The 23,254-nt window shown below is 38.9% G+C and overlaps 1 protein-coding gene across 1 annotated transcript in view; it reads left to right on the top strand.

The window, feature by feature from the left end:
* Positions 1-23,254, top strand: part of LOC136864721 (protein FAM135A) — a 570,393-nt gene that overhangs the window by 203,158 nt on the left and 343,981 nt on the right. The window contains exons 4-5 of the mRNA XM_068226397.1: positions 3,286-3,425; positions 4,395-4,639. Coding sequence (XP_068082498.1) covers positions 3,286-3,425; positions 4,395-4,639 — 385 coding nt within the window. The remainder of the gene's footprint in view (positions 1-3,285; positions 3,426-4,394; positions 4,640-23,254) is intronic.

Raw genomic sequence — 23,254 nt, 5'->3', positions numbered from 1 at the left:
CCCCACCATTGTAAGCGACGCTGAACGATGGCTGCTGTGTGAGCTGTCGCGTTATCGGGTAGGATTATGGCGTTGTCCAAAAGATCTGGATGTTTGGTTTGCACTGCAATTGGTACAACTAAAAGGAATTGTAATAAACTGCATTGACAGTGTGCCCCTCATGCACTGGATCATTCCTCCTGCTCCTGCTTGTTGACTTCCATTTTGTGATGCTCTCACTCACTCACACTGAACTTGGGGGCATGCTTAGACCCACACTGTTGTTTACATACACTAGTAGCATCATACGCAAGTACATACAGTACGATTCCAAATACATATCTTAGATTTTCCGTGTTGTCTCTTGTTGATATAGATGTTGATTCCTATAGGGAATCTGAAATATTTGTCCCGAACGAGTAAATTTATAATACCGATATAAATGGTCTGTTATTGGACATTATAAATTTTCCAGCTAACTCATTCCTGGTTGCCAGCATTTCGTCCCCGTGTGCTAGGTTGGGTTCATCAGTTGGTACCTAGCACACCTACCAAGATGCATGGCTAGTGCATACCATGGAAGCTACTGCGTAGGCTACTTGAAGCCTGCTTACCTGCAGGCATCAATTTTTGGTAGTGAGACAAAGTCTCTCATAGTGCATTGGCACTGCCAGTGGCTTCAAGTAGCCTACGCAATGGCCTCCACAGTATGCACTAGCCATGCGACTTGGTAGGTGTGCTAGGTACCAACTGATGAGCCCAACCTAGCACACGGGGGGGCGAAACCCTGGCAACCAGGAATGAGTTAGCTGGAAAATTTATAATGTCCAATAACGGACCATTTTTATTGTATTGTCTCTTGTTCATGAGGAAAAAAAAAATAGTTGCCATGACTTATGACTCGACCTACGTATGTATAAGTGGAAGCCATTTTCTTTTCAATTTCGACTTAGTTAATACATAACTTTTGAGTTTTCCAGTCTGTTGAAACTAATGCAAGATTAATAAATATAAGAAAATATCTGAAAAAGAAAACATTTAATTAATAACAGAATGGCATCTTTAGTACTTGAAATATCATCATTATATTCTATCAGTCACTCTTTCTTTCTTTCTTTCTTTCTTTCTTTCTTTCTTTCTTTCTTTCTTTCTTTGTGTTCTCTTATGTTTACCCAGCTGAACTCTCTGAAACTGCCAGAATACCACCCAGCATACAGATTTTGAATGCTACGTCAGATATAGTGTTAATTTGGGGGGAAACCTCTAGGAGCATTTGGAAAAACTAAGTTTGATCACCTCTTTAACATCTCATATCTTCTCCTGTTATTTACAGTTTCAGACAATACTTGCCTACAACCAGATTACAGAATAATGAACTGAGTACCTTATCCAATTTTTGAAATAACTACAGCAGACATTGCAGTGTAGTAAGTGAACCCTTGTACATGCTTTGTACAAGGATCTTGCTCAGAAAGGCAAGCAGAAATTAAAATGATAGAATTACCACAGTGAAACCAATTTTAATCCCCAGTACATTTTACTATTAATCAACCATTGTAGTCTATTAATCTATCCATTGTAGGACTTTCAATTTCTCTATAAAAACCAATAATAATAATAATAATAATAATAATAATAATAATAATAATAATAATAATAATAATAATAACCATCATCATGATCACAACATTGTAAGCACTAATAATACACTTAGCTGGGATGAATAAATAGTTCTAAACCCTCATAGCATGATCCCATAGCCTAGAGGAGAATCTACATTTGTAATGTTATTTCATTCACTTTTTCAGTATTCATTGTATTCATGTTTTGTAACCTTTTTAATACACTGAGAATGATAAGTCATGAATGCACAAAAGGAAGGATTTAAACTTTTATCAGTACCGGTAACTTAACCGACATGTCAAAATGTCTTGGGATACAGTATTAAAAATATCTAAACACGTCAGAAAGATTTTCTTGATATAAAAAGTTTCACTATCACAGATGTAAAAAGCAGTTTCCTCTGCATGTAATTTGTTATAGCTATATTCCACAGAAAAGACAATTATTTTTTTTTGTCACACATTGCAATGTGTTTCATAAGTTTTTATTGGCTGGTATATTATATACCGAGCTCGATAGCTGCAGTCGCTTAAGTGCGGCCAGTATCCAGTATTCGGGAGATAGTAGGTTCGAACCCCACTGTCGGTAGCCCTGAAAATGGTTTTCCGTGGTTTCCCATTTTCACACCAGGCAAATGCTGGGGCTGTACCTTAATTAAGGCCACGGCTGCTTCCTTCCCACTCCTAGCCCTTCCCTGTCCCATCATCACCATAAGACATATCTGTGTCGGTGTGACATAAAGCAACTAGCAAAAAAAAAAAAAAAAGGTATGTTATATACTCACCTGTTAAGAAATTATAGAACATTAGCTCTTTAAAAGGAGGATTCTTGAATTGTTCAAATATTTATATGAGAAAATATACTGTACATGATGCAGCAGTGATGATAGGAGAATACTGGAGGCTGTACAAAAACTAAATAACAAACTTTTTCACTGTGGATAAACATAGGAGATTTAGTCATTAGATGTGTTTGTACAGTTTTGTATTATGGCTGATGATGGTCAGCCAAGGCCAAAACTAGTTCCTAGATTAAAAATATAGTGTAAACATTACATAATATAGTATTGAAAAGTTGGACCACTATGACATAAGTTTAGTTATTACTGTGACCATGGATAAAAACAGAATTTATAAGGGGCTCATGAAAGGAAGAAATTGGATGCAGGAGTATGAAGAAACAAGTGATTGTGAGAAAAGACGATTGTCAGGACTGGTTTCTTGTGATCTCAGTGGAATTATTTAATAATATATTAATTAATTAATCAATTAATTACAACATTGAATCTGTACGAGACATTTAGGACGTGTTAGATATTCTTTTTTTTTCCTTGTTCCTTTTGTTCTGTAACGTTGGATGTAAAGTGATGCACATTCTCGACTTTAGAACAATTTTATTTTCCGTAGTTAATTGAAGTATTCCAACCTCTTTTTGTTCTTTTGCAGAAGAATTGGTTTTTGAGTATGTTTCATTTTCATTTCATTTTGAATCAATGAATAGAGAATCTGTTTTGTTTTATGTAGATTTGGGACATCTTCATAAAGATAGCTACATATTAGTGTGAAACAAATTTTGTCTTTTATCATTGTGTAGTTGTGTTGTGAGAGTGATTCCTTCACTGTATGGCTGAAAGTGGATGCCTAGGTCATCATTGTAGAAATAACATTTAGTTGTGTACTTCAGGCACTGACCTGGTGTTTCCAGCGTGCGTGGTGAATGGGACTGGTGTAAGCAAGACATTCCAAATCCTGTACCGCAACGAGGAGGTTCTGTTGGACGACGTTATCATGTTCCGTGCCCATATTCTGGTCGACAGCCACAAGGTAGAATATTTTAATTGCCTGCTATTTTGTACCTTTTTACCTGGTTATATAGACATACAAATTTCTCTCGTACAACTGTTATTTTCTGTACTGTATAATACTCAACCATCTGGCTCCTTGTCTGAATGGGCAATGTAGTGCTCTTCAGTTCAGAGAGCCCTGGGTTCAATTCCCGGCTCTGTTGGAGATTTTAACCGTAAGTGGTTAATTCCCTTGGCTCGGGGACTGGCTGTTTGTACTGTTCCCAACATCCCTGCAGTTCACATACCACAAATAACACTATCCTCCACTACAATAAACAGCAGTTTCCTATACGTGGCAGATGCAACCCACACTCATCGCAGGATCTGCATTACAAGGGCTGCATCAGGCTAGAAATAACCGTATGAAATTATTATTAATACACTACCTTCCCACTCGTAACCCTTTCCTGCACTATCTCTGCATTGCTAAAATACCTACTAGTGTTTGTGCAGTATTAAGCAATTAAAATAAAAAATTAATCAAGTGGCAGGTTTGATCCCAGGTCGGTCTGATAGCATTTGAAGGTGCTCAAATATGTAAACCTTTTGTCGGTAGACTTACCAGTACATTAGAGAACTCCTGCAGGACAAAATTCTGACACCTCGGCATCCCCAAAAACTGTAAAAGTTGTTAGTGGGACATAAAACTAATAACATTGTTATTAAGTCAAAAGTCAAAAGCAGTAGATCTTGAATGTATTGTGTGTAAAATAACTGAATTGCTTATCCTAGGAGAACTAGTTGACATATTCATCCAGCGAGTAAGAGATTTTGGTTGAGCTCATTCATTTTAGAATTTTCTATGTTTATGAATGATGATTTCTTTCCATGTTTAAGTGTTGTTTAACATTCTTTCAAGTACTGTAGATTTAAGACAAGCTTTAGTGTGTAGAGTGATGAAGAGCTTCCAGTATTGTTTCTTTATTGCCGTTTTCTTCCTCTCCAGATCGAGGATACATTGGAGCGGGCTGACTTCTCCCTGTCAGTCGAATTGTGGTTTACTGACCAGACATTTGGGCCTGACCAACATAGTGCTATAGCATGTGTATCGAGTCGTACACTACAGCTTCACTTTTCACCTACACGTGGCCTGCATTACCATCTGCCTGTGCTGTTCGACTATTTTCATCTGGCAGCTGTTACCCTGACCATCCACGCCAGCTTGGTAGCCTTACATCAACCTTATATCAAGTGAGTTGTGTTTCATATGGTTTTATTGGCTGCTATATTATATACTCACTCATTCAGAAATTATAGAACACTAGCTCTTTAAAAGGTGAATTCTTGAATTGTTTGTATGTTATCTTAATATTTACTTCTATATGACCATTCTGTCTTTTAAATGTTCAAATATTTATATGAGAAAATATACATGATGCAGCAGTGATGATGGGAGAATATTGGAGGCTGAATAATGGAAATGCCGACCTTCAGATTACTAATAAATGCTATTTTCTTGTTAACGTTTAGAATAACGTGAAATAATTTTTGTGGAGATGTGATGACGTCCAAATTACTGAATAATTTGGTTCTAGTACAAGAAATTTGAAAGAAGTTGTTTTAAGAGTAATTCCATGCAAAATCTTAACATTCACAACCTAATTCTTTGATTTTAATTGAAGTTGGTGCATGTGTAGACATTGTTGAAGTATGTATTTACATAAAATTTCAACTCACTTAGTCTTATTCATGTACAAAGATAGTGTAACATGTTTGTGGTTTAACAAGAAAAGTAATTTTTCCATTCAACCTGGAAAAAATGAATGTTTATTGTGACATCGCTTTTAACGACCTATTGACTATTAACAGCAAAATCTAATGGTCCCATCTAAATCCTGTATAAACCCTGTATTCAAAATATCACTTAGTACGACATATCATATAAAATATTTCTGTATCACAGTTTTGGAGAAATATATCGACTATAACATCCAGTGTTGATTTTTGTTTGTTACGCGTTTGGGGATTGCTGAGAATAATGTAAATCTTATTTTCAAATTCTTGTTTTCAGTAGATAGTAGATTTTGAATCAGTCTGTCTGTTAAATAGTCATGGCAAACATTGCTGTGAAGATGTCACAAAAGAAAAGGAAAGTGTTTAATATTAAAGAAAAGTCACACATAATATGGTAATTACAAAATGGGGAAACAAACGTCAGTGTCACGAAGGAATTGGGTGTATCACACACAACAATTTTTAAGATTTGGAAGGTCAAAGAGAACATCTCTTTTATTAGCTAAGACTTCGTATGGCATTATTGATCAATTTACATTGTTATAATGTGTGATTAGAATGGGAAAGATTTCTATGACCTAAAAATATTACAAATATGCAAACAGGTATGACTCATAAACCATTCAGATATGACCTTACAAAACAAACCAACCTGATGTTGCTACAACCTGATGGGCCATCCGCTGCTCAGCCGGAAGGCCTGCAGATTATATGGTGATGTGTGTTCAGGATGACCAATCTTCTTGGTCATTATTCTTGACTTTCAAGACTGAGGCTCCTCTCTTGCCTTCGACTAGCTCCTCAATTATTCTCATATATGTTGAGTAAACCTCAAACCAGCCCTCAGATCCTGGCAAAAATCTCTGACCTGGTCAGGAATTTAACCCAGAAATTCCAGGTAAGAGGCTGGCTTGCTACTCCTAGTTAATAAGGCCAGCTTACCTAGTTATTTACTAACTCAAATAAGATGTCCATGTCCCCTATAAATTAAAAATTGAGCGGTCATTCAAGTAAATCTTAAATGGTATGGATATATATATATATATATATATATATATATATATATATATATTTGTAAAATAGAATACCCTACTTTTCTGGACCTTTTCCCAATTATCAGAGATTAACATTATCAATGGATTTAGCTCAGTTTTACAGTCAGATGCCTTTCCTCACGCCAACCCTATGCATTTACTATTGCATGTTTCTCTGGTGGTTTTGTGGTGTGATGTGTTGTATGTATATGAAGACGTGTATTAAAATGAACACAAACACCCAACCCTGAGCTAGAGGAATTAACTGTACGCAGTTAAAATCCATGACCTGGACGTTCATTGAACCTGGAAACCTCTGAACCGAAGCCCACTATGCTGACCATCCAGCCAAAGAGCCAGACTTTTTTTATATGAATTTTTTCTATTTGCTTTACATCGCACTGACACACATAGGTCTTATGGCGACGATGGGATAGGAAAGGCTTACGAATGGGAATGAAGCGGCCTGGCCATAACTAAGGTACAGCCCCAGCATTTGCCTGGTGTGAAAATGGAAAACCACGGAAAACAATCTTCAGGGCTGCCGACAGTGGGGTTCGAACCCACTATCTCCCAGATGCAAGCTCACAGCTGCGCGCCCCTAACTGCACATATATATAAACATGTCCCAACTTGCCGACCAACCAACTACTGAGACAAAACTACTGGACATAAAGAAATTAAATTTTGGGGAAACATTTATATTAGAGTGTAGGTGCTCACTAAGGATGGATCTTTTGAGATTCCATCACTAAGGGGGTGAAAGGGGGGGGGGGGTGAATTGTTTATATGGGTATATCTAAATTCCAAAAACTTAAAAGTTTACAGATGTAAAAGTTAGTATTTGGAATCTACTTTAAAAATAAAGAAACACATATTTTTTTCCTGATAATCCCATTAAGGAGATGGTGAAAGAAGATGCAAAAGGGGTCGAATACCTTTTATGAGGATACTTATATCTTAGAAACTGAAGATGTTACAGGCATGAAAATTGGTATTTGGGATTGCCTTTAAAAATAAAGAAATACTTTTTTTTTTGGAAGATCCAATCAATAGGGGGGGGGGGGGGGGGTGTGAACAGGAGTGACAAAGGGGGCGAATTAAAAAAAATACTGTATCTACGGTGTATCTCACAAATGTAAATCTCACAGATGTAAAAATTGGTATTTTTAATTTTTTTAAACAAAATACATGAAAAAAGAATGCTTAAGGGGGATAAAAAGGACTGAAAATGGGGTTGAATTCTTTTATTAGGATACTGATATCTCAAAAACTGAAGATGTTTTAGACATGGAAACTGGTATTTGGAGTCTCTTTTTAAAATAAAGAAATATGTAATTTTTTGTGTTTGGATAATTCACTTAAGGGGGTTGAAAGAATTGAAAGTTTAATTGAATTATTTGTATGAGGAGAGTTATATTAAAAAACTAAAGATGTTACAGACGTGAAAATTGGCATTTTGAATCTCCTTTAGAAGTAAAGAAACACGCGTTTGTTGGGGAACTCAAATTTTTGGGGGGGTGGGTGAAAAAGGAGTTGAATTATTTTTATGAGGATACATAATTCTCAAAACTGAAGATATTTCAGTCGTGAAAATGGTATTTGGAACCTCCTTTATAAATAAAGTAGTTCTTTTTTTATTTTTTATTCTCTTAAGGGGGGATGGTGAAAGGAAGTGAAAAAATTTAATTATTTTTATGGGGATACTTATAACATAAAAACTGAAAGGTACAGACATGAAAACTGGTATTTGGAATCTCCCTTAAAAATAAAGAAACACGCATTTATTTGGGTGGTGGGAAGCAACTTTAGGGGGTAAGGTAAGGGTGTATTCTGCCCGAAGGCAGGTCCGAACCTCCGCAGAGGCATGCCTGAGCCAGAGTTTACGTACGGTAGGGTGACTAGTTCCTTTCCACTCCTCCATTCCCTTACCCCCTACCAACAGCGCGTGGCAACCCATCCAAATCTTGACCGCGCCCAATGTTGTTTAACTACAGAGATCTCACGGGATCCGGTGTTTCAACACGGCTACAGCCGTTGGCAACTTTAGGAGGGAGGGGGTGAAAAAGGAGTTGAATTCTTTTTATGAGGCTACTTAAATCTAAAAACCTGAACATGTTATAGACATGACAATTTATCTTTGGAATCTTCTTTCAAAGTAAAGAAACATATATTCCTTCGTTTTTGGTAAATCCACGTAAGGGGGTGATGAATGAATAGAAAAATTAGTTGAATTCCTTGTATGAGAATACTTGTATCTCAGATACGAAAGAAATTACCCATGTGAAAACTAATATTTGGAATCTCGTTAAAAAAAAAAAGAAACATGTCTTCTTTTGTTTTCGAAAATTCCAAGATGGGGGGTGGGGGTGGGAGGAATTGAAGAAGAAGTTGAATTATTTTAATGACAGGACTTATGTCTCGAAAACTGAAGATGTTACAGACATGAAAACTGGTATTTGGAATCTCCTTTCAAAATAAAGAAATGCATACTTTTTTGTTTTTGAATTATCCAATTAAGGGGCTGAAAAGAATTGAAAAAGCGGGTGAATTTTTAAAATGAATACCGGTATATCTACAGTATATGTCAAAAACTTAACATGTTACAAACAGGAAACTTGGTATTTGGAAAGTCCTTTAACAATACAGAACATGTATTTTTGTTTTGTTTTTGGAATAAGCCCTTAGTGGGGGTGAAAAAAAGGAGTTGCATTATTTTTTATCAGGATACTTATATCTAAAAAACTGAAGATGTTACAGATGTGGAAATAGGTATTTGGAATCTCCTTTAAAAATAAAGAAACCTGTTTTCTTTTTTTTTTAAATCGATTTGAGAGAAGGCTGTTTCTCACATGTACAGTTCTGTGTCGCATGGTCATTTTAGCCCTAAAAGGCAATACCACAAACGTGGTTTACAAAGTGTTTCTGGGGTAAATGAAACTCAGTTTTTGGTGAATTTTTATACTTTGGGGATTTTCGGATAATGTCTTATACCGAGGAACGATTACTTTTATCCAATTACGAAATCCACGCGTGCAAAGCCATGGGTAACTGCTAGTTTATATACAAAATAACATGTTCTGACTGACCGGCTGACTGACAGACTGACTGATTTATCATCGCCGAGCCAAAACTCCTGGACATAAAGAAATGAAATTTTGGGGATACTTTTATATTAGGCTGTAGGTGCTCACTAAGGGAGGATTTTTGGATATTCCATTGCTAAGGGGGTGAAAAGGGGGGAACATTTTTTAAAAGTGTATATCAAGTGTATAGCTATATCTCAAAACTTAAAAGTTTACAGACATAAAAATTGGTGCTTGAAATCTCCTTTAAAAATAAAGAAATACACTGACTGACAGAGCAAATGCAACACCAAGAAGGAGTGGTTCGAAAGGGATGAAAGTTGGGGAAAAAACAGAGACGGCACGGATGAATAATTGATGTTTATTTAAAACCGATATGCAGGTTACACAATGCGCATGGCATCGACTCAGTAGGATGTAGGACCACCGCGAGCGGCGATGCACGCAGAAACACGTCGAGGTACAGAGTCAATAAGAGTGCGGATGGTGTCCTGAGGGATGGTTCTCCATTCTCTGTCAACCATTTGCCACAGTTGGTCGTCCGTACGAGGCTGGGGCAGAGTTTGCAAACGGCGTCCAATGAGATCTCACACGTGTTCGATTGGTGAGAGATCCGGAGAGTACGCTGGCCACGGAAGCATCTGTACACCTCGTAGAGCCTGTTGGGAGATGCGAGCAGTGTGTGGGCGGGCATTATCCTGCTGAAACAGAGCATTGGGCAGCCCCTGAAGGTACGGGAGTGCCACCGGCCGCAGAACATGCTGCACGTAACGGTGGGCATTTAACGTGCCTTGAATACGCACTAGAGGTGACGTGGATCATACGCAATAGCGCCCCAAACCATGATGCCGCGTTGTCTAGCGGTAGGGCGCTCCACAGTTACTGCCGGATTTGACCTTTCTCCACGCCGACGCCACACTCGTCTGCGGTGACTATCACTGACAGAACAGAAGCGTGACTCATCGGAGAACACGACATTCCGCCATTCCCTCATCCAAGTCGCTCTAGCCCGGCACCATGCCAGGCGTGCACGTCTATGCTGTGGAGTCAATGGTAGTCTTCTGAGCGGACGCCGGGAGTGCAGGCCTCCTTCAACCAATCGACGGGAAATTGTTCTGGTCGATATTGGAACAGCCAGGGTGTCTTGCACATGCTGAAGAATGGCGGTTGACGTGGCGTGCGGGGCTGCCACCGCTTGGCGGCGGATGCGCCGATCCTCGCGTGCTGACGTCACTCGGGCTGCGCCTGGACCCCTCGCACGTGCCACATGTCCCTGCGCCAATCATCTTCGCCACAGGCGCTGCACCGTGGACACATCCCTATGGGTATCGGCTGCGATTTGACGAAGCGACCAACCTGCCCTTCTCAGCCCGATCACCATATCCCTCGTAAAGTCGTCTGTCTGCTGGAAATGCCTCCGTTGACGGCGGCCTGGCATTCTTAGCTATACACGTGTCCTGTGGCACAAGACAACACGTTCTACAATGACTGTCGGCTGAGAAATCACGGTACGAAGTGGGCCATTCGCCAACGCCGTGTCCCATTTATCGTTCGCTACGTGCGCAGCACAGCGGCGCATTTCACATCATGAGCATACCTCAGTGACGTCAGTCTACCCTGCAATTGGCATAAAGTTCTGACCACTCCTTCTTGGTGTTGCATTTGCTCTGTCAGTCAGTGTACATATTTTTTTGTTTTTGGAAAATCCACTTGGGGAACTGAAATAGGGTTGAATTTTTAAAATGAGCATATCTACAGAACATCTCAAAAACTTCACAGTTACAGACATGAAAAATGGTATCTTTAATCTCATTTAGAAACAAAGAAACATGTATTTTTTTGTTTTCAAAAAATTACTTAGTGGGGAGGGGGCAAAAAGGACTGAAAAAAGGGGTTGAATTATTTTCATCTGGATAGTGATATTTCAAAAACTGAAGATGTTACAGACATGAAAATTGGTATTAGGAATCTTCTTTAAAAATAAAGAAACTTTTTTTTAATATAGACTTGAGAGAAGACATGTTTCTCACATGTGCATTTCTGTGTCGCATGGTCATTTTAGCCCCAAAAGGCAATACCACAAAAGTTACTTACAAAGTGTTTCTTGGGTAAATGAAACGCAGTTTTTTGGTCATTTTTTTGTACTTTAGGGATTTTGAATAATGTCTTAGTACAGTACTGAGGAACGATTAATTTTAACAAATTATGAAATCCTCGTGAGGTAAGTCGCAGGTAACTTCTGGCTGTGAAGTAAGACTTACTTCAAGCAAACTTGCTTTTGTTTTCTTAAGTCTATGAAATGATTTTTGTTCTCACCCCTGCCCAACAAGTGATTTTACTAACCCTTCTCTCTATTACAGTGTGGTGACAGTGTTCATTGTATTGATTTAATTGATTTATATATCAATTCATTGACAAGTGTGCTCTTCAAAATGGAAGAAAATATGAACATATCTTAGACATGTCAGACCTATGTAATATATGAATCCTCTTTACTCTTCAGTTGCCAACATTGGAATGGAAATGGTTAATTATTTGAAGAAATTTGTTAACCTGAAAGATAGGGATGGAACAGGAATGTATAGTGCTACATCAAAATAAAGTTTACTGAGGGTCTGATAGGCCCAACATTACACTTAAAGGTCAGAAATGTTAGTTAAATTAACCTTGAATAATTTCACTTTCAAGTCTCTTAAATTGGATGACACCAAAGTTAAACTTATTAATACGAGGGCTATTTTTGTTCAACCTCCAACCGCAATGCTAAGTGACCAAACAAGTGGAAGGGGGTGGATCTGCACACTCTGTTACTGTGCAGCTACCTCACTATAACGTCTGCCATTGCTGAGTTCAACTCATCAGTTAGAGCTAAGCTGTAGGCACTTAAACATCATTGATTCTCCAGCCAAGTGCGAGTTGCACAGCGTCATACAATTTGTACAGGCAGAAGGTAATAGTGTTGCAGAAATTCATCACAGAATGAGCTACGTTTTTAGTGCAAACCACACACTGCTGCAGTAGCCCAACAGGTTTTTGGTCACTTTCGTTGGAAAGTGTTCAGTCACCCGGCGTACAGCCCACACATAGCGCCGAGTGACCTTAATTTTTTTTGACAGCTGAAGAAAGCTCTGGGAGGACAGCGCTTCCACACAAAGGAAGAGGTTCAAGAGGCTGCGCAGACCTATCTCAAGGCACTGGCAGTCTGTGAAGAGGGTATCGGAAAACTCGTGCACTGTTGTAACAAATGTCTCAATACTCATGGTAACCATGTGGAAAAGTATCTTAGATAGTTGTAGACTCATGGTAAGAAAATGATTTGTTAATTCACACTTGTCTTTATTTTATGTCCCATTGGAGATTGAAAACAAAATAACCCTCGTAGAAACATTTTAGTGTGGAAAAAGCATAGGTTTGAAGACAATTTTCCTGTAACTGACAAATCGGATGTCATATAGAGCTGACGGGCTATATAAATACATACTTCTGCTTGGAGTACGCACCTACAAAATTTTAAGAAAACTGAAAGGGAACATTTTCCCATGTTAAATTGACGTGGAATGACTTACATTGGGTATAACAACAACAGTACTGGTATCAACTTATTTACTCACATGGTTTATTCATATTCATTTTTACTGCTGATAATTCAGTGGATGCTGTGAAAAGTTATTGCTGTTTTACTTTCTTTCTTAATTGCCACTTGCTTTGAGGTATCCTGCCTGTTTGAGTAATACATACTGAAATGTATTTTCTGTCTTTTGTGAGAATATTTACTAAACAATTTTTCTTGTGATGACACAAGTTGGATGTTCATGAATAAAAGGAAAAGTATAAAATTAGAAAATCTGTGTAGATGCTGAATACTGGATGAAAACAACATTTTTGAGAATAAAATCTATGCAATGGTATTTACAAGTATTTTCTATAACTCTAAAATATGTATTCTGTATAATTTTCAATATTGACAGTTATTACATAATGACGATATCAGTTTTATGGAATTGAACCAACTTTACTACTGTCTGATAACGGTAAATTTGAAAATGCTGCTACAAGAAAACTCATTTACCTTTACCAAACAATAGTGAAGTTGTTTTAAGTCCATGATATTTAGTAACATTTAATGAGAAAATGTGTATGTGAAGTTGCATTGAAGCATAAAAACTTATTAAGGACATGATAAGAAATACAAAGTTGAGTCATGTTATAACGATCTCCTATATTTGATGTTAGCAGCCCACTGCCATGGAGTTAGTCACATGTCATGAGCTGATGTTGTGGTATATAAGGTATGCAAGAAGCTGTTTGCACACACACACACACACACACACATGACTCGTTGCGTGGGGGTAAAGGGAACAGTTTATCTCGAGTTGCAAAAGGGGATGATTTTTGGCCAACATCACAGTTTGTGAACTGTTCACATCCTGCTTTGGTGAAAGCATGTCAGTATTGGACTAATGGTACCATTTTGAAAGCTGATCTGGAAACTGCGAAGCATCGCATGCCATTGTTGTCACGGATGGATGTTGGCTGTGAAGGTGCATGAGGACCGACCAGCATGATACAGTGGAGCAGCTCAGTATCAAATATGAAACATGGGATTCTAGACATGTCTAAAATGACAGTTCAGTGAACCCTGCTGCAATATGGGTTCTGAAACTTACAGATGGTAACTGCACCTATGCTTTGTCAAATAGATGAATATTTTGTGTGTCAGAAAAGAAACAGCAGAGAACAGATACCTGCAGCCATTGTTGGAAGAATACAATCCAGTGGCAACTGCATAATGATGTGGGGAGTGCCTTCACGGCATTATCTAGGACTATTCGTCTGTATGTAAAGCACTCTGGACGAATTCAGTTATAGATCCATCCTTGCAGATCACATACACTTACTCATGCTGATTGTCTTCCCTGTTGTGGACGGGATTTTTCTGCAGGACAATTTGAAATGTCTGATAGCATTTCCTAGACTTCCACGAACTTCCATGGGCTGGATCTTATGTGGGATTATCAGTTTACTCACACTGTGACTCTCACCTTCCAGAAACTGTGGGATGCTCTGCATGTAGCATGGTTCAAGGTACTTGTGATAACTTACCAACACCTTATTGAGTCTCTCCTAGCTGCTGACCTTGCTCCACACTGTGGTTACTCTGGATATTAAGCTGGTGCTCAAAACAATGCAACTCGACTATGTATCAGGGGCAGTCAAATGAAAACCGAACACCCGCTACAACGTGACCATGGAATAGTTTCATTAAAAAATAATCACTAAAAACGTTAATATAATTTTATCCCACTGGGGGATGAGACGATCAATTCCAATTTTTTAGAAAGAGATAGGTTCTGATGGGATCCACAACCGCACCCACTGTTGCTCTTCCTCGTCCAAATGAACCTGACGACCATGAATGTCTTTCTTCAGGTTGCTAAAAATGTGAAAATCACAAGGTGAAACATCCAGGCTGTAAGGAGGATGTTGAAGTATTTCCCAACCAAATCGCTGAAGTGTAGCCTTTGCCGGATTGGAAGTATGAGGGCAAGCATTACCATGTGACAGGATGACTCCGTCCAGCAGCATTCCAGGGTGTTTTGACTTAATGGCATGTAACAGTTTCTGCAAAGCGTCTACATAGCGCTGCACATTGATTGTGATTCCACACTCGAGAAAGTTGACAAGCAGGGGGCCCCTGCAGTTAAGAAGAAGGTCATCATTACTTTACTGGAACTTGTGTGAAGAGCTTTGGATTTCTTTGGCATTATAATCTGTGGCTACTCATTGCCTGCTCTCAGCTCCAGTTGGCAGCCCTCCTCTGAATCCAGTCTTCCACATCTTTGCTGGCAAGACTCAAACTCTCTTGAGTAGGCTTTTTAACGTAGGAGCCTTGCCTGTTCAGGTGCAGTCTGTCCTGCGCAAAGTCCCAGCCTCCTGTCAGCAATCTGTCTTCACATACACCAAGTCCAACTGCTGACACACCCAGTCCATCCGGTCATTTTAAAGCCTTCACCCACCATAGAGGTACATCCTTCCTTCGCACCGCGCCACTAAGTATGATCTTTCGCGTTTTTTAATTTTTTCTTAGCTGCACTCACCAGTTCATACACCACTCCCATTAGCCATACGTAATTCTTGCCTATCTTGTTCTACAATTTCATTGCTATTCTGTTCAATCTGTTCATTTTTGAATCAACATCGTAACATTTATGTATATTATTCCATGGCAGTTTGTAAGTGATGCACCATAGCACACAGATGGGCCTGAGGCCATCAGGGTCTATCATGCAGTGAATGACGAGACGCTGTTAAAATGACATGAATATCATCAGCTGTTTGTACTACACGAGATAGTCCTCAGGGCAACAGCCATTTTTGGCGTTGCCAGTATGAAGTCGTAACTCGCTCATTTTGTGAGATTCTTTGATCACAGTGCACACTTACGAAACTAGCATCATCACACTGCCAGATTACCCGTTGACAATTTCTGAAGTAGAAGGGTGTCAATAACATCCATGAAGAGGTGCATTTGGGTCTCTAATATTGACATAAATCGAAGAGTAGATGTAATCATTTTTAAGCCTGATTATCCTCATTGGATATACAATGATCCTACTATTAGAAAATTGATGCAGCACGTCTGAGCCAACCATTGATTTCTTTTGAGAAAAATAATCTTGAATAAGTGAGTGTGATCTTGATTATAGAAGCCTGAGGGACATTGCTTAAATATTTTGCTGATTTTCATAAACGGTTTGGTCTCACTAAAGCCTTCGTAATCGCACTTGCCATAATAGTGATCAGTGGTTTAATTTGTGTATTTGGGAACAGTGCTTATGGACCTTAATCCTGGTCATTCCAGCCTGGCTTTACTTAGATCTTTGTAAGTTAGATTTCTATACATAAATATGTAATTTTACATAGTGACTGATTAAATATGTATATATTGCTGTACCGCCTCCGTAGCGTAACGGTTAGTGTTATTAGCTGCCGTCCTCGGGGGCCCGGGTTCGATTCCCGGTACTGCCGGAAATTTAAGAATGGCAGGAGGTCGCAATGATACATGCAACTCACCTCCAATGGGAGTGTGCCTGAAAAGAGCTGCACCACCTCGGGATGAGGACACGAGTTAACTTTTTAATGATGTATTGATGTAAATATTGCCGTAGAGGATTTAGCCGTAAGTCATTCCTAATTTGACAGGTATATAGGTAAACACCATACAATTGAACTACATTAATTACCTCACAGTTTGCAACTTTTAATTCCTGCAAAGACAAGATTTGGGAGCACAAAATACAAAGAATACAGAAAAAATACAACTAGAAAAGCTTTAATGTTAAATCGGCAACAGTGTACTGTACACTGTTATTTACTATGTTAACTTGTTTTTTTTCTTTCTTTTTTTTTTCCTATTTGACCAGACTTGTTTTCACATTATCAACGAACTACAATATTTCCAGCATTATATTAGTGTCAGTACTGCTCAACACTATTGCAAACATCAGAAATTACAGTCCGTTTCATATTCATTAAGGGCAGGGGAAAACGCAAAGATTTTATTACACCAAGAGTCACCAAATTATTCTCTAGAATACAACCAAAACTATAAAGGAAAATTTTGTGATGCTTTACAAGATGCAATGGCTCCTACTGGAATTAAAAATGGTTCATTTAGATTTTTGCTTTTCAAATGATAGTGATATGTTTTCCCGGCTCTTTGTGGTTTGTGTTACTGTAGTAACAGGAGGAAAGCACAAAAGCGGGATCTGAAACAGCAGTCATAATAGAATTATAGTTTTCAAGAATATTATTAAATCCAGATGAATTTTTACATTGAATTAATTAAATTAATACCAGGACCAGAATAATTTATTATCATACCAGTGATTATCATTGCATTAAATGTTTAACAATTAATTTATTGAAAACCACCTATTCAATACTATTAAAGTCTTTAAGACTATAATACAATCATTATATTAAAGTTTAAGCATGTGGTACATGTTTCGCCTGCAGGCATCATCAGCCATAAATTCTAAACTCCAAGTCAGAGCTCTGAGTGGATGCTACACTACAACTATTCTCATGAATTTTTTTTTTTTTTTAATATATAACAATTTTCACTGATGTACAAGAACGTCACGGTTATATTTGGAGTGAACTGGTCGATCATGTCTTACAGTTCTAATGGGACGTACAATTCATGTTCACATCCAATGGAGATAATACAAAGATATCAGTTCTCATAATGCCGATAATGAGACGGCATTTGAAGTCAAGTGAAACAAAACATCTACAGGTTCTTTCAGCTATATAGGAGGTTAACTGTACTAGAACTATTCTTAAAACAATTTTTTACAACAATTTACGCTATGTACAAGAACATATGGTACATTTGGAAATGAACTGGCTGATCTTGTCTTAGAGTTCTAATGGGAACCTACTCGTGTCCACATTCATTGCAGATAATACAGAAAAATCAACACTCATAATGCAATTGAAGTCTGTTGGAATCACAACATTTACACATTTCTTTTTGCATATATAGGAGATCAAACACATTCAGCCCATGTGGTTTTTGGGATAGCCAAAATCTTCTATAGATCAACATCACTTTTAAAAGAAATGAGAATCTCTATTAAAATTTTAAGTGAGGTGCTGGTTAGATGGCAAGATTGCTGGTAGAGAATGCTTGATAGAGTCTCATTTAAATAACAGATTATACCATCTCCCTCCTCCTCTACGAACCATGTGACCTTGCCGCGGTGGGGAGGCTTGCGTGTCCCAATGATGCAGATAGCCGAGCCGCAGGTGCAACCATATCGGATGGGTATCTGTTGAGAGACCAGACTAACGAATGGTTCATCGAAAGGGGGGTAGCAGCCTTTCGGTAGTTGCAAGGGCGGCAGTCTAGATGATTGACTGATACGGCCTTGTAATAATACTCAACATGGCTTAGCTGTGTTGATACTGCTACACGGCTGAAAGCAACGGGAAACTACAGCCGTAACCACCTCCCGAGGACATGCAGCTCTCTCTGTATGAATGATGTACTGATGATGGCTTCCTCCCGGGTAAAATATTCCGGAGGTAAACTAGTCCCCCATTCGGATCTCCGGGTGGGGACTACACGAGAGGGGGCGATCATCAGGAAGATGGATACTGACATTCTGCGAGTCGGAGCGTGGAATGTTAGAAGTTTGAATCGTTGTGGTAGGTTAGAGAATCTGAAAAGGGAGATGGATAGGCTAAAGTTAGATGTAGTTGGTATAAGTGAAGTACGTTGGCAGGAAGAACAGGATTTTTGGTCAGGCGACTACCGAATTATCAACACGAAATCAAACAGGGGTAATGCGGGAGTTGGTTTAATAATGAATAAGAAAATAGGGCAGCGGATAAGCTACTACGATCAGCATAGTGAAAGAATTATTGTCGCCAAGATAGACACCAAACCAATGCCCACCACAATAGTGCAGGTCTATATGCCTACTAGTTCAGCGGATGATGAAGAAATTGAAAGAATATATGAGGAGATAGAAGATTTAATACAATATGTCAAAGGTGACGAGAATCTAATTGTGATGGGAGACTGGAACGCAGTCGTAGGCCAAGGAAGAGAAGGTAGCACAGTAGGAGAATTTGGATTGGGACAAAGGAACGAAAGAGGAAGTCGGCTGGTTGAATTCTGCACTGACCATAATTTAGTCCTCGCCAATACTTGGTTCAAACACCACAAACGACGGCTGTATACGTGGACGAGACCTGGAGACACTGGAAGGTATCAAATAGACTTCATTATGATTAGGCAGAGATTCAGAAACCAGGTGTTGGATTGCAAAACTTTCCCAGGAGCAGACGTGGACTCTGACCACAACTTGTTGGTCATAAAATGCCATCTGAAGTTGAAGAAATTGAAGAAAGGAAAGAATGCAAAAAGATGGGATCTAGACAAGTTGAAAGAAAAGAGTGTGATGGATTGTTTCAAGGAACATGTTGCACAAGGACTAAATGAAAAGGCCGAAGGAAACACAGTAGAGGAAGAGTGGAGAGTCATGAAAAATGAAGTCAGTAGGGCTGCTGAAGAAATGTTAGGAAGGAAGAAAAGATCAACTAAGAATCAGTGGATAACTCAGGAGATACTAGACCTGATTGATGAACGACGAAAATACAAGAATGCTAGAAATGAAGAGGGCAGAAAAGAATACAGGCGATTAAAGAATCAAGTGGATAGAAAGTGCAAGGTAGCTAAGGAAGAATGGCTGAAGGAGAAGTGCAAGGATGTCGAAGGCTGTATGGTCCTGGGAAAGGTAGATGCTGCATACAGGAAAATCAAGGAAAACTTTGGAGAAAGGAAATCTAGGTGTATGAATATTAAGAGCTCAGATGGAAAGCCACTTCTAGGGAAAGAAGACAAAGCAGAAAGATGGCAGGAGCATATCCAACAGTTGTATCAAGGTAACGATGTAGATAATTTCGTTCTGGAACATGAAGGGGCTGTTGATGCTGATGAAATGGGAGACCCAATTTTGAGGTCAGAGTTTGACAGAGCTGTGAGTGACCTAAATAGGAACAAGGCACCTGGAATTGATGATATTCCCTCTGAATTACTGACTGCCTTAGGAGAAGCCAGCATGGTAAGGTTATTTCATTTAGTGTGCAAGATGTATGAGACAGGAGAAGTCCCATCCGATTTTCGGCAGAATGTTGTTATACCTATTCCCAAGAAAGCCGGTGCTGACAGGTGTGAAAACTACCGCACTATTAGTTTAGTATCTCATGCCTGCAAAATTTTAACACGTATTATTTACAGAAGAATGGAAAAACAAGTTGAAGCTGAGTTGGGGGAAGATCAATTTGGCTTCAGAAGAAATGTAGGAACACGTGAAGCAATCCTGACTTTACGTCTGATCTTAGAGGATCGAATCAAGAAGGACAAGCCCACGTACATGGCATTCGTAGATCTAGAAAAGGCATTCGATAATGTTGATTGGACCAGGCTATTTATGATTCTGAAGATGATAGGGATCAGATACCGGGAACGAAGAATTATCTACAGTCTGTATAAAAATCAGTCTGCAGTGATAAGAATCGAGGGCTTTGAAAAAGAAGCAGCAATCCAGAAAGGAGTGAGGCAAGGCTGCAGTTTGTCCCCTCTCCTTTTCAATGTTTACATAGAACAGGCAGTAAAGGAAATCAAAGAGAAATTTGGAAATGGAATCACAGTCCAAGGAGAGGAAATCAAAACCTTGAGATTTGCGGATGATATTGTTATTTTATCTGAGACTGCAGAAGATCTCGAGAAGTTGCTGAATGGTATGGATGAAGTCTTAGGTAAGGAGTACAAGATGAAAATAAATAAGTCCAAAACAAAAGTAATGGAGTGCAGTCGAACGAAGGCAGGTGATGTAGGAAATATTAGATTAGGAAACGAAGTCTTAAAGGAAGTAGATGAATATTGTTACTTGGGTAGTAAAATAACCAACGATGGCAGAAGTAAGGAGGACATAAAATGCAGACTAGCACAAGCAAGGAAGAGCTTTCTTAAGAAAAGAAATTTGCTCACTTCAAACATTGATATCGGAATTAGAAAGATGTTTTTGAAGACTTTTGTGTGGAGCGTGGCATTGTATGGAAGTGAAACATGGACAATAACTAGCTCAGAAAGAAAGAGAATAGAAGCTTTTGAAATGTGGTGTTACAGAAGAATGCTGAAGGTGAGATGGATAGATCGAATCACGAATGAAGAGATACTGAATCGAATTGGTGAGAGGAGATCGATTTGGCTAAATTTGACGAGAAGAAGAGATAGAATGATAGGACACATCTTAAGACACCGAGGACTTGTTCAGTTGGTTTTTGAAGGAAGTGTAGGTGGCAAGAACGGTAGGGGTAGACCAAGGTATGAATATGACAAACAGATTAGAGCAGATGTAGGATGCAATAGTTACGTAGAAATGAAAAGGTTAGCACAGGATAGGGTGGCATGGAGAGCTGCATCAAACCAGTCTATGGACTGATGACTCCAACAACACCATCTCCCTTTAAACATGTTGTATGTTGTCTAGGTTGTGAAGTTTTGAAGTTATTCCAGTGTAGTCTGAAGAGGAGTTAAACTGGATTCTGGCTGTAATTGTAACGGCTTGTGAAGTGTGTTGAAATCTGTGAAATAAACAAAAAAGTGTGTGAGTGTTGTTTTGGGATAGTTCATTAGTGGAATTAATCTTCTTGACACTTACCCTTTAGACTTTAGGAGAGAAATCCGGCTGTGTTGCTTGTGTGAGGTGGTTTGACAGTCGCTTTACCTCTGCTTCTCGTATTGTAGGGGTGTGTCAATGTTGGCGGGGAGTGTGTTGGGAGAGGTGGGGTGGGCAGGCCGTTAAGATCGCTATTGGTGCGAGTGGTGGAAGGGGTGTGGCCAGGCAAAGGGGCATTGGCTGCTGTTGATAAAGGGGTATTAATGCTGGATTTATAGTTGATGATTTAAAAAAATTATTACTGTTTATGTTAAGAGATGACAATAAGTTGACAATAATATAATGATTGTATTATAGTCTTAAAGACTTTAGTAGTATTGAATAGGTGGTTTTCAATAAATTAATTGTTAAACATTTAATAACTGAGCTTGATAGCTGCAGTCGCTTAAGTGCGGCCAGTATCCAGTATTCGGGAGATAGTAGGTTTAAACCCCACTGTCCGCAGCCCTGAAAATGGTTTTCCGTGGTTTCCCATTTTCACACCAGGCAAATACTGGGGCTGTATCTTAATTAAGTCCATGGTCGCTTCCTTCCCATTCCTAGCCCTTCCCTGTCCCATCGTCGCCATAAGACCTATCTGTGTTGGTGCGACGTAAAGCAAATAGCAAAAAAAAAAAATATATATATATATATAATTAGTCCCTTGATTACCATTGCATTGGTAATTATTGTACGGGGATTTCACTGTAGTTTGCTCAAGCATCAGTTTTTCCTCTCATATTAATCGTCATTTTCCATCTCCATGTTCCTGGATGAGGTGATTTTAACACTTTTACATCCAAGGCTTGTTTTGGTTTTGAAAGCAACAACCTCATCATCTCTGTTCAGCTGGCTTGCTAGGCCTAACACTATGGAGGATTTTCTGTCGGGGTAATCTCCCTTTAGCCTTTGGCAGTCTCCTGCCACACCTGCAAGGCAACAGCGTATTGGTGTAATTTGTGTGTCATTTCCTACACCAGGGCTTCACCAAGCCTCCTAAGGGAGAACTCCTCCGCCCTTAGCTGTTGATTCTCCCTTAGTTTGTCTGGTTCAGTACTGGCCACCCAACCCTCAGCCAGACATTCGCAAGTTGTACCATCTACTGTCTTATATGGTAATAGGGTGTTCCTGTGTGTCACTGAAGTCAACTGTAAGTGAATTCTTGAACAAACATATTTTCCCCGCATTCACAGGAAAGTCTTTAAATCTGTTTTCAAACTCATTCTTCAATAAGTCACTCAATTTTATAAACCAATTTCCTTATGGCACTGAACTATTTGAGTCTGCTTCAAGCTCAGTCCACCATGAAAAGTGTGGGGACTCACCCCTCTCTAATTGCTGTCAAAATAACAGTACACTTCATTTTGAAGCCTGCATTCCCTTATTCAAAATATTTAAATGTTGTGTTAGATCTGGGAGCATTGCTAAATCCCACATCCAGCTCTCATCACCCAATTCTGCCACTTCTTTGTATTCCATGTTCATGTTCACGAAGTTGAAAGAAGTGTTCGAAAATATTACCCATGACTTGCCATCATAAATTACATTGCCCTATTCATGATCATTTTGGTCCATAAATGACTGGAACTGCCGATGGTCGAGTCCATGTTATCAAATATAATAAATTGTACTCGTGTGTGTGGATAAATTACTGTTTTCACGGAACTTCTTCTCTTCATAACTGAACTCCATAGAATTTTAGCTGGAGAATGTTGA

Source organism: Anabrus simplex, chromosome 2 (assembly GCF_040414725.1).
Source record: "Anabrus simplex isolate iqAnaSimp1 chromosome 2, ASM4041472v1, whole genome shotgun sequence".
Classification (NCBI taxonomy): domain Eukaryota; kingdom Metazoa; phylum Arthropoda; class Insecta; order Orthoptera; family Tettigoniidae; genus Anabrus; species Anabrus simplex.
Note: the sequence above shows the minus strand (reverse complement) of the source record. Positions and strands in the feature narration are given on the sequence as shown.